The sequence below is a fragment of the Pseudophryne corroboree genome, chromosome 8 (genome assembly GCF_028390025.1).
Source record: "Pseudophryne corroboree isolate aPseCor3 chromosome 8, aPseCor3.hap2, whole genome shotgun sequence".
NCBI classification, from domain to species: domain Eukaryota; kingdom Metazoa; phylum Chordata; class Amphibia; order Anura; family Myobatrachidae; genus Pseudophryne; species Pseudophryne corroboree.
Window position 1 is genome coordinate 145763874 of NC_086451.1, and position 12557 is coordinate 145776430.

The 12557-nt window shown below is 43.2% G+C and overlaps 1 protein-coding gene across 2 annotated transcripts in view; it reads right to left on the reverse strand.

The window, feature by feature from the left end:
* Nucleotides 1-12557, reverse strand: part of DNAAF6 (dynein axonemal assembly factor 6) — a 206967-nt gene that overhangs the window by 53238 nt on the left and 141172 nt on the right. For both annotated transcript variants that reach the window (XM_063936989.1, XM_063936988.1), the window contains 2 exons: nucleotides 852-936; nucleotides 681-777 (listed from right to left, as the gene is read on the reverse strand). In XM_063936989.1, the coding sequence (XP_063793059.1) occupies nucleotides 681-777; nucleotides 852-936 (182 nt within the window). The remainder of the gene's footprint in view (nucleotides 1-680; nucleotides 778-851; nucleotides 937-12557) is intronic.

Genomic DNA, 12557 nt, shown 5'->3' on the forward strand with positions numbered 1-12557 from the left:
CTACAGTGCCTGTGTGTGTGGGCAGCAATGGCGCGCTGCGCTCCCGCCAGCCGCGCCGTACCTCAGCCGTCACTTACTTGATTGAAGATCATTCTTCTCATACTCACCTGTCTTCTGACTTCTGGCTCTGCAAAGGGGGTGACGGCGTGCTGTGGGAGTGAGCATCTAGACACGGCTAGCGTTCAGTACCCTTCAGGAGCTAATGGTGTCCTGTCAGCCAGAAGCAGAGCCATGAAACTCTTTAGGAAGTTGGTTCTGCTTCTGCCCCCTTAGTCCCACGAAGCAGGGAGTCTGTTGCCAGCAGTTCTCCCTGAAAATAAAAAACCTAACATAAGTCTTTTCAGAGAAACTCAGTAGAGCTCCTCAGAGTGCATCCAGTCTGCCTGGGCACATTTCTACAACTGGGGTCTGGAGGAGGGGCATAGAGGGAGGAGCCAGTTTACACCCAATGAAAAGTCTTTGGAGTGCCCATGTCTCCTGCGGATCCCGTCTATACCCCATGGTCTTGATGTCATCCCAAGGATCCTCTAGGACGTATGAGAAACAATGAAAACAACTAATCACATAATATAGCGCTTCAAATGTTAGTATTGATGGGCCCCTAGTACATAGGGAGGAAGTGGAAAGCAGAGGATTAAATTACACATAAAAGTGTTTAGTATCCCATGTCAATCGCTTACCACCATGTATTCGCAGCAGGCTGTTGATGGGTCTTTCCGACTCATGCCCAGAAAGATATCTTCAGAACCAACTTGCTGCTTAAAAAGAATCTCATATCTGTGAATATGTAAAGGTATTTATGAGCTTGGCATTTGGTTCTTTATTGAATATAATACATTAGGAGGACTTACTCAGGTTGTTCTCTTGGGTCCAAAGAGTCGTCAAACTCTGATCCTTCGGGCACTTCCAATGCATTCCAGATCTCCTTGTGTGTTGCTGTAAAAATTAGCAAGAAGGGAAGCTGTAGATATTACCCTGGGAGCGGAACAGGATAAACGGACTAGCTCCAAAAAAGCCTATACAGTTTGTATTAAACCTTTCTTTTCTCATGAGTCCATCTTTTCTCATTTCTTGTCAAGTCTTGTTGGGAAGTCTCACTGAGGAAGCAAGTGCGAAACAGTTGTCTGAGAGTGGGAGCCCGGGCACATGCTGAACGGGACGCCGCACCACCAGTGCAGCTAGATGAATGGCGGACCCACCAGTGTCACACCATTTACTTGTACAGGTATCTCCTTGTCTCTACATCCGTGAGTGTGTGTGGAACCGCATGGTGGGTGGAGTTACCCTGCAATACCATTAGGCATAACGGTCTCTCCCCTCCATTCGGGTAACTAACACTATCATCTATCTGCTACTAAATTCAAACACCACTGTATAGGCACGGTGTAAAGCTCACCCATGCAAGACATGTGCAGGAAAGCAGATTACACATAGAAAAACGGATGTGCTTTTATCTCAGCCATCTATATCATTGTGTGTGAGGACCCATAGGACCCCTTGCACTGACTCAACAGGGTGTCCTGGGCTATACCACAACAGCAGAGGCACAACTTAAACTACTTCTTACCCCGAAATACAGCAAATCACGCTCAGTCATTGTATTATTGCCTGGCATACAGTGAACAGCAGCCGCTCTATCTGCACTGATGACAGGAGTGTCTGCCTCTCGAACAAGGACAGGGCCGTCTTTTCGTATGGGCTCAATGGGCTCTTGCCCAAGGGCCCCAAGAGAATAAGGGCCCTAGGCTGATAGCTGAGGGTCTCCTCTTTCCAGGGGTACCAGATTTTTGAAAATCGGCCCTGGGGAACCGGAGATATCCGACTTGAAAGCAGTGGTCCCCATCCAAGCCTATTAATTGCTCTTCCCAGCCTGATATCTCGGGTTCTGTCTGCCCTAGAGTATTTCTGAGGATATAAAACAAAATCTGTGGCTCTCCTCTTTTGGTGGACACTGGCAGCTTGTCTCTACTATGCCCAGAACCAGAGATATCAGCCTTCAAGCAGCTGGTCCCTGCTCCAGCTCCACACGCCTGGTATGCAGTTTTATATTTTCGTTGGTGGATTGCTCTAGCTCCTGAACTCTGATCCCCAAGTCCCCAGAACCATCTGAAAGGTGAGCCTCTCTAGTTTTTTATCCCATTCAAAGCTAAGAAATATATTTTCAGGAACTTGAGATATCTGCAGTCAAGCAAGCTGCCCTCCCACCGGAAAATGATAAATATTAAGCCCACTCCACTAGCCACCCCTCCCCTATGTATTATGCACCCCCTACCACCCTGGAAGTCATGTACCAGGGCTTCTTCATTCAGCCCAATGCCCCCTTCTACAGTTTAGCCCCATCTGTGCAGTAAAGGAGTAATTAGAGAAATTACTGCTCCAGGTCCTACATGCTGAGTGGAAGATAGAACACCCCCTACCGCCCGCAGGACATCAAAGCTGCCGCTGATAGCTCCCCCACCCCTACCACTGGAGGATGGGTAGGGGGCCCAGTGCATTGCTGTGCCCAGGGGCCTACACTGCTGTTAAGACGGCTCTGAACAAGGAGTCTATTTTTAAGTGATTATACCTGTTTGCCAACATTTAAACATTTTCTGAGATATAGCATACTTTTGCTGGGATAGCTAGGTAACATGTCAATACTGAATCATTTTTTCAGCGAGGAGATGGCGATGTCTATATAATACATTTCCCTGATGGAAAAATGGCATTCTATACCAGATAGACAGACACATACACATCTCCATGTCAAATCACAGCATAAAACACTGGAAGACCTTCTGTATGATATCAGTGTACATGGTCTGTGTTTGACCAAATTAGGCTTTGACTGTGACTTTACTCTTGTGTGTGACAATATATGAGAACCTGCATACTGAGTGTCTTGAAATCTATAACCATTTAATGCTATTTATGTAATACTCTGCAAGTTTGAACATTGGCTGTTTCTACACTACGAACCATTCAGTATCATCCGTTTAACTCTATGGACTGCACTGGCTGTTATTGAGTATTTATACTATAATATTATTCCTATTTATCCTACAAACAAAATGAGTCTTTGTACCCTTCGTTTCTTGAACTCTAAATAAGAATATTTCGCTCAGCTTGTTAAAACTGTGAAACCATATCATTGTACAAGTACTGTACCTCACACACAATTCTGTGTGTGGGTTTTGAATTTATGTTTTATGTTGATGTCTTGTCTTTGTCCTTGCCTGCAATTTGAACATTTTTAATATAAACACTATAAAAATAGGATTTTAATTACCTATCGGTAAATCCTTTTCTCGTAGTCCGTAGAGGATACTGGGGTCCATTTAGTACCATAGCTATAGACGGGTCCACTAGGAGCCATGGGCACTTTAAGAATTTGATAGTGTGGGCTGGCTCCTCCCTCTATGCCCCTCCTACCAGACTCGGTCTAGGAAACTGTGCCCTAGGAGACGGACAAACTTTGCAAGAAGGATAAATAAGGATAGTGGTGAGATTCCGAACCAGCACACACAACAAGAGGAAAGCCAAGTTAACCTAACTTGAAACAAGAACAGCAACGGCTGAACCAACATTACTTAACCAAGTAACAGTGCAGGAAGAAAAAGCAACGGGCGAGCGCTCAGTATCCTCTATGGACCACGAGAAAAGGATTTACAGGTAGGTAATTAAAATCATATTTTCTCTTACGTCCTAGTCATCTCTTAGTATCATAGGCTTAGAACATATCCCAAAAACCATCCGGGGGGGGGGGGCGATAGGTTCACGAGGTTATGTAGGCAAGAAATATTTTGGACTTTCCAACTCAATACACTCTTTCCAAGCGGTTTGAATGAAGCACTTGAGTTAAATGCAGTGTTATAAAATTCTAAGCAGTTCAAACTTCAGTGAGAATTGTGTATATATATATATATATATATATATATATATATATATCTTTTACTTGAGTATGCATTTTGGATAAAATGTTATTTGAATGCATAATATGAATTACTGAATAGATATTATTAATGAATGTTGTAATACAATCTAACCACAAGATGTCACATAGAATAATATTAGTGGTCATCGTCTTTTTTCATAGTAAGAATATAAGATCATTCCTATATATATAATTTATTTTAGATAAGAAGATATATTTGTTTGTTTACTTGATAACAGTGAGGGTTTAAATAGTAGAAATTTGATCGAGTTTGAGGGTCATGTGACCTCTGGTGTAAGCTATGAATAACAGAGTAATGGTGATTGGACAAAGCGATCACATGACATGAAGAGAGTCACATGTGATGGCTCTCTCTGAAGTGTGGTCATGTGACGCTCGAACTCTGGTCACGTGACCGGAATGGGAAGTTATGTGCAGCGGGTCTCCTGGCTATATCTCACCCGGAAATGATCTGTGAGCAGGTTGAGTCCCGATCACATGACCGCGGGATGCAACCTATAACAGCGTAGGTGCGTTCCAAATACAGGAAGTGGGTCCCGCGATCATGTGATCGGGAGCCGGCTTTCGAGAAAGTTAAACTGAAAATTTATTTTGGTAAGGCACAAAACGCACCTTCAGATATTTGTTAATATATAGATGTCTGTCACAATAATAGAGAGCTGAATATAGATTGATTTTTAAGGTTTATTCTGTTAATTGAGTATGACACACCTGTAATGTATGAGCCATTAGCACTGCCATAAAAAGGGCACTAAGACACTGCAGTTTATCACCTTGAAAAAGCTGAAACAGCGAAACGCGTTGGTGGAGGAGCTGGACACTGGCATTTAATCATCCGAGGAAAAGGCCTGGAAGTGATATAGGAACTACCATTTGCGACTTGGATACTTACAAAATGGACCTGAGCTTTTAATTGGACCAAGTGGATCCTTGAATCAAGCTATCCAAAGGTCTCTATCTCCAACTTTGGTTGGTAATTATTTCCATTTCGCCTAAACTTGTTCCTGGACTGTGGCTATAATATACGGATGAACATAATTATCAAAGCTCCAGCATAACTTTTAATTCAATATATATATATATATATATATATATAGCAGTGAGAGAGGATCCGGCACTCAGAGGACTTAGATACGAGCAATAGGCTGGTTCAAGTAAATGAGCTGACAGCGCAGCATCATACAGTCAACGTTTCATTTATTAAACATAAATTTCGTCAGGACAAGAATAACATACATGAGGAAACATCTTACCTTAAATAACCCACCACACAGACCCTCGTGTGCGCTGCGTGTGCTTCCTGGACGGGACCTGATGACGTCACCGGCCGGCGACGTGCGCTCTCCAGCGCCGTTTCCATGGTAACCCGCCGGAGGCAGACGCAGCACTGAAGACAAAGAAAGATTTTTCAACTGTTAGCAGTTCACCAATAACGTGAGAATTAAAATATAAATAAATGTGCAAAACACTTGGAAGAAGTGTTGGTGAGGTGGAGCATGCATGTACATATTTAGGCATATTTTAGCAAGAATATATATGGATCTGCAATATAAAGGTCTAATAATAATACATTAATGCATCAATCAAAAATTACACTTAGATAATAATGGATTAAAAAGGGTTTTTTTATGCGAAGGCTATAAAAAGCACCCCAGGTTATTGGACTCATTTAGACCATATGGTGACAGTGTGCGGAGTTCAAAAATCCACCGGGCCTCCCTGCGTAGCAATAAGACTCCCCGGTCACCACCCCGTATATTGGCCGGAATATGGTCAATGACCTTGTGTCGTAAACTGGCCAATGTGTGATTTGCTTCACGAAAGTGGCGGGCGACCGGTTGTTCCTGAGGGGTCCCTGCAAGGGCAGACCGTATAGCTTGGCGATGTAAAGCCATCCTCTCTCTGAATTGCCTAATGGTTTTACCTATATACAGTAAACCGCATGGACACTTAATGTAGTAAATGACATAGGTGCTCTGACAGGTTAAGACATGCTTGATTTTAATTTTTGATCCGGAGTGTGGATGATTGAAGAAAGGGCCACTTTCCATTGAGCGGCATGTCGTGCAACCTAGGCACTTATAACAACCCGGTTGTCGAGTAAGGAAAGTTTTAGGAATGGTGATGTTCATATTTGAAATGTCATTTTTAACTAAAATGTCACGGAGATTACGGTTTCGTTTGTAGCTTGGCATCAATTTACAATCTTGCAGGGATTTTAATTCAGGATCAGCCGTAAGTATGGGCCACAGGTTCTTTCCTTGTTCCATGATCTTATGATTGAGCGGATGGAACTCCTGGACAAATGGAATCCGTTTACCCAGTGCCCCAGAAGAGGTTTTCTGTTTGAGAGTGTCATCTCGCTGGATTTTTAGCACCTGAGCCTTAGTAGACAACAACCGGGTGATATCGTAACCTCTGGAAACAAACTGTTGGATCATCTGGTCTATACGATATTCCGCTTTAGTCAGTGTGTCACAGGTCCGGATTGCACGAAGGAATTGGGATTTAGGGAGACTCTGGGAAACAAAGCCCGGATGTTGGCTGTCAGCCCTCAGAATAGTATTTCGATCCGTAGGTTTTTTATACAGATCAGTTGTGAGTTTCCCATCAAGGATGGAGACTTCCACATCCAAAAATTGTACCTGTTCATTGCTGATGGAGTATGTAAAATGTATGTTGTCATCAAGGGTATTTACCTGGTCCATGGCGTTTTTGAATTCTTGGCAAGTGCTGGTCCAGATGATGAATAAATCATCTATATATCTAGTTAAATATAAAATGTGAGGTTGCATCATGGGGTTTAATAAAAAGAGGTTATGATCGATATCAAACATAAAAATGTTGGCTAGGGACGGCCCCACACAAGATCCCATAGCACAGCCCCTCAGTTGGATATACCAACGACAATCAAAAAGAAAATAATTCCTGGTTAATGATAATAATAATAACTCACAAAATAAGTTGATATCTGGACCACGGTATGCCAGATTACCAGTAAGAAACCTGCGGACGGCCTGTACTCCCCTCTCATGGGGAATGTTGGTGTATAATGACACCACATCTACTGTACAAAGATAACAGCCTTTAGGGAGTGTAGGAAATGTAGATAATTTCTTGAGAAATGTTGAAGAATCTTTTAGGAACGTTGGCTGATCTTGAATGAGTTCCTGTAAGAAGCTGTCTAAATATTGAGATATAATGTAGTAGATGGATTCTCGTGCACTGATGATAGGCCGTCCAGGCGGGCTACTGGGATTTTTGTGTAATTTCGGGATGGAATATAACACCGGAGTTTTAGGATGATTAGTGGTTAACGCTTGACGGACAGTCTCTGTGATGAAACCCTTTTCACTGGCATCTTTGAGGACAGTATCTAATTAATTTTTGAATAGATTTGTAGGATCCGATCCCAATTCCTTATACACTTCTGGGTCATTTAACTGAGATTGCAAATCCTGGCGATAATATTCCAGGTCCAGGACCACCACTCCCCCGCCCTTGTCGGCGGGGCGGATAACAATGTCCTTATAGTTTTGCAGGTTCTTCAGAGCTGTTCTTTCGGCTCTGGTAAGGTTGTTCCTAGAAGGGACAAAATTACTACATTCATCCATTGCACATTTGTTGAGGGTTCTGGAAAAAACTTTGAGTGAGTTGTTAGAAGAAGAAGGATCAAAGGATGACTTGGGTTTAAACCTTTGTAATTGAGATGCTGGTAATTGTACTGGTTGTTTGTCGAAGAACTCCTTGAGTCTAATCTGTCGAGAAAATTTGTGTAGGTCAACGGTCCAGGTAAATTTGTCAAAGGAAGTAGACGGTATAAATGAAAGACCTTTATTCAAGACGCTTTCTTCATCACTGGTTAAAGTTCTATTTGACAGATTAAAAACTATGTTTTCTTTCTGGCGGTTCGCTTTTTGCTTGTAGATTCTTTGCCATTGGCCACCTCGCCGGGTTTTTTTGGAGCCCCGCGTTGAGCGCGGGTGCGAATCCCTAAAGGGGGTTTACCCTGGGTTTTAGGTTGGTCGCCATCCTGATCGCTTAAGGATGATTGTGTACCTGAAGATTCATTGGCGGCTCGGTCCCGTCGTTGTCTCCATCTGGGTATCCCCTGACGTTTGGTGGAGACACCTGGGTTATTCACCCAGGGGTATACAGAGCCCAGTTGGTAGTCTCTTTGGACCACTATAAGCTTGTCACGCTTAAATTTCAGTAAATCTTGTCGGTACTTATCAACCTGTTCCTGGAGTTTAATCATCCATTGGGTGTCTGGATCATCTTTAAATGAGATATCCAAGGTGGCTTCAAAGGTTTTGATATTATCTTTGATTTTTGTTAGTTCACGTTGAGATTCCTCGATAACCAATAAAAGCAAATCGAAACTGCATTTATTTAATACTGCCACCCACCGTCGGCAAAACTCTGGATTGAATTTACCGATGGTGGGGGTATTTTTAATCCTGAAGCCCCGAGGGATCAATTTTTTACGATAGTAGTCGCTCAGGGTGGAGCCATGTAAAAAGTAGTCTGTCTCTTTCTTCTTTAGTTTAAGAAGTTTAAAGAAAATTTGTTCATTAGGCATGGTACTCTCGAAGGTATCCGTGATCTCAGGAAATAAGATGCCTTCCGCCTCACTCTCCGATAAGGATAACACTTCTCCTAGTGGTAGGGGCACATCCCTGTAACCACTATGGGTAGATTGCTCAATACCCGTTGCCATATTTGAAATAGTGTTTGGCACGTGCACAAAAAAAATTAACGGTGAAAAAAATAAAAAAAGTGAAGACAAGACAGTCTGTATCCTGGTAATAAAAAGAGGGGGTGCCTCGTCAGATTTGAGGTACCTGGGTAGTATCCGTCATTTTAACAAAGACGGACAATTGCTCAAACTACCCCAATCAAATATGAAGATGTGAGGACTGGCACTCCAAGGGTCCACAGCCAACAATGTTAGTGCCTAGGTGCCAGAAAAAAGTCCAATAGCAGTGAGAGAGGATCCGGCACTCAGAGGACTTAGATACGAGCAATAGGCTGGTTCAAGTAAATGAGCTGACAGCGCAGCATCATACAGTCAACGTTTCATTTATTAAACATAAATTTCGTCAGGACAAGAATAACATACATGAGGAAACATCTTACCTTAAATAACCCACCACACAGACCCTCGTGTGCGCTGCGTGTGCTTCCTGGACGGGACTTGATGACGTCACCGGCCGGCGACGTGCGCTCTCCAGCGCCGTTTCCATGGTAACCCGCCGGAGGCAGACGCAGCACTGAAGACAAAGAAAGATTTTTCAACTGTTAGCAGTTCACCAATAACGTGAGAATTAAAATATAAATAAATGTGCAAAACACTTGGAAGAAGTGTTGGTGAGGTGGAGCATGCATGTACATATTTAGGCATATTTTAGCAAGAATATATATGGATCTGCAATATAAAGGTCTAATAATAATACATTAATGCATCAATCAAAAATTACACTTAGATAATAATGGATTAAAAAGGGGTTTTTTATGCGAAGGCTATAAAAAGCACCCCAGGTTATTGGACTCATTTAGACCATATGGTGACAGTGTGCGGAGTTCAAAAATCCACCGGGCCTCCCTGCGTAGCAATAAGACTCCCCGGTCACCACCCCGTATATTGGCCGGAATATGGTCAATGACCTTGTGTCGTAAACTGGCCAATGTGTGATTTGCTTCACGAAAGTGGCGGGCGACCGGTTGTTCCTGAGGGGTCCCTGCAAGGGCAGACCGTATAGCTTGGCGATGTAAAGCCATCCTCTCTCTGAATTGCCTAATGGTTTTACCTATATACAGTAAACCGCATGGACACTTAATGTAGTAAATGACATAGGTGCTCTGACAGGTTAAGACATGCTTGATTTTAATTTTTGATCCGGAGTGTGGATGATTGAAGAAAGGGCCACTTTCCATTGAGCGGCATGTCGTGCAACCTAGGCACCTAGTGGCCCTTTCTTCAATCATCCACACTCCGGATCAAAAATTAAAATCAAGCATGTCTTAACCTGTCAGAGCACCTATGTCATTTACTACATTAAGTGTCCATGCGGTTTACTGTATATAGGTAAAACCATTAGGCAATTCAGAGAGAGGATGGCTTTACATCGCCAAGCTATACGGTCTGCCCTTGCAGGGACCCCTCAGGAACAACCGGTCGCCCGCCACTTTCGTGAAGCAAATCACACATTGGCCAGTTTACGACACAAGGTCATTGACCATATTCCGGCCAATATACGGGGTGGTGACCGGGGAGTCTTATTGCTACGCAGGGAGGCCCGGTGGATTTTTGAACTCCGCACACTGTCACCATATGGTCTAAATGAGTCCAATAACCTGGGGTGCTTTTTATAGCCTTCGCATAAAAAACCCCTTTTTAATCCATTATTATCTAAGTGTAATTTTTGATTGATGCATTAATGTATTATTATTAGACCTTTATATTGCAGATCCATATATATTCTTGCTAAAATATGCCTAAATATGTACATGCATGCTCCACCTCACCAACACTTCTTCCAAGTGTTTTGCACATTTATTTATATTTTAATTCTCACGTTATTGGTGAACTGCTAACAGTTGAAAAATCTTTCTTTGTCTTCAGTGCTGCGTCTGCCTCCGGCGGGTTACCATGGAAACGGCGCTGGAGAGCGCACGTCGCCGGCCGGTGACGTCATCAAGTCCCGTCCAGGAAGCACACGCAGCGCACACGAGGGTCTGTGTGGTGGGTTATTTAAGGTAAGATGTTTCCTCATGTATGTTATTCTTGTCCTGACGAAATTTATGTTTAATAAATGAAACGTTGACTGTATGATGCTGCGCTGTCAGCTCATTTACTTGAACCAGCCTATTGCTCGTATCTAAGTCCTCTGAGTGCCGGATCCTCTCTCACTGCTATTGGACTTTTTTCTGGCACCTAGGCACTAACATTGTTGGCTGTGGACCCTTGGAGTGCCAGTCCTCACATCTTCATATATATATATATATATATATATATATATATATATATATAATTATATATATTCAATATATAATTCAATATATATTCATTACATCTTTATATAATGAAATGCAGTGCTATGACAGGCCCTTATCTACATGATTAAGTATGTTTTAAATGAATGTTGCAACATTAGGATTATATTTATTATTTGAATAAAAATTGTGATATTTTTATATATTCAGCTTTCTAGCGCCAATTCTGTTTTTGTACTTCTACGTCCTAGAGGATACTGGGGTCCATTTAGTACCATGAGGATGTACCAAAGCTCCCAAACCGGGTGGGAGAGTGCTGAGGTTCCCGCAGAACTGATTGACCAAACTGAAGGTGCTCAGAGGCCAAAGAATCGAACTTTTAGAACTTAGCAAACGTGTTCGAACCTGACCAAGTAGCCGTTCGGCAGAGCTGTAAAGCCGAGACACCCCGGGCAGCCGCCCAGGAAGAATCCACCGACCTAGTAGAGTGGGCTTGTACAGATTTTGGACACAGCAAACCTGCCATGGAATAAGCATGCTGAATAGTAAGCCTGATCCAGCGTGCAATGGACTGCTTTGAAGCAGGACACCCAATTTTATTAGGCTCATAAAGAACAAACAGCGAGTCAGATTTTCTGTGACGAGCTGTTCGCTTTACATACACCTTCAAAGCCCTCACAACATCCAAAGACTTTGAAGTAGCAGAGGTGTCGGTGACAACCGGAACCACAATAGGTTTGTTGATATGAAATGCGGACACCACTTTAGGAAGAAATTGCTGACGAATTCTGAGTTCAGCTCTGTCCTGATGGAAAATGAAATAGGGACTTTTATGAGACAAAGCCACCAGCTCCGACACACGTCTTGCTGAAGCCAAGGCCAACAGTGTGATGGTCTTCCATGTAAGATATTTTACGTCCACCTCCTGTAACGGTTCAAACCAGTCCGATTGGAGGAACTGCAGCACCACATTGAGATACCAAGGTGCCGTGGGAGGCACAAAGGGAGGTTGGATGTGCAGAACACCTTTCAAGAACGTCTGGACCTCAGGGAGAGAAGCCAATTGTTTCTGAAAGAAAATGGACAAGGCTGAAATCAGGACTTTTATGGAGCCAAGACGCAGGCCCACATCCACACCTGCCTGCAGTAAAAAGCAGGAAACGTCCCAGATGAAATTCCACCGCAAAATAATTGCTGCTCTAACACCAAGAGACGTATTTCTTCCAAATATGATGGTAATGCTTAGATGTTACCCCCTTCCTGGCTTGGATCATAGTCGGGATAACCTTGTGAGGGATCCATTTCCTGGCTAGAATCAACCGTTCAACTTACCTGCCGTCAAACTTAGCCGCAGTAAGTCCTGAAAGACGAACGGGTCCTGTTGCAGAAGATCCTAGCGAAGAGGTAGAGGCCACGGATCTTCGAGGAGCATCTCCAGAAGGTCCGCGTACCAGGCCATTCTTGGCCAGTCCGGAGTAATGACTATTACTTGAACCCTTTCCCTTTTTATTCTCTTTAGAATTCTTGGGATCAGAGGAAGTGGAAGAAACACGTACGCCATCTGATAGACCCATGGAGTCGTCAAGGCGTCCACCGCCACTGTGGGTCTCTCGACGTGGAACAATAC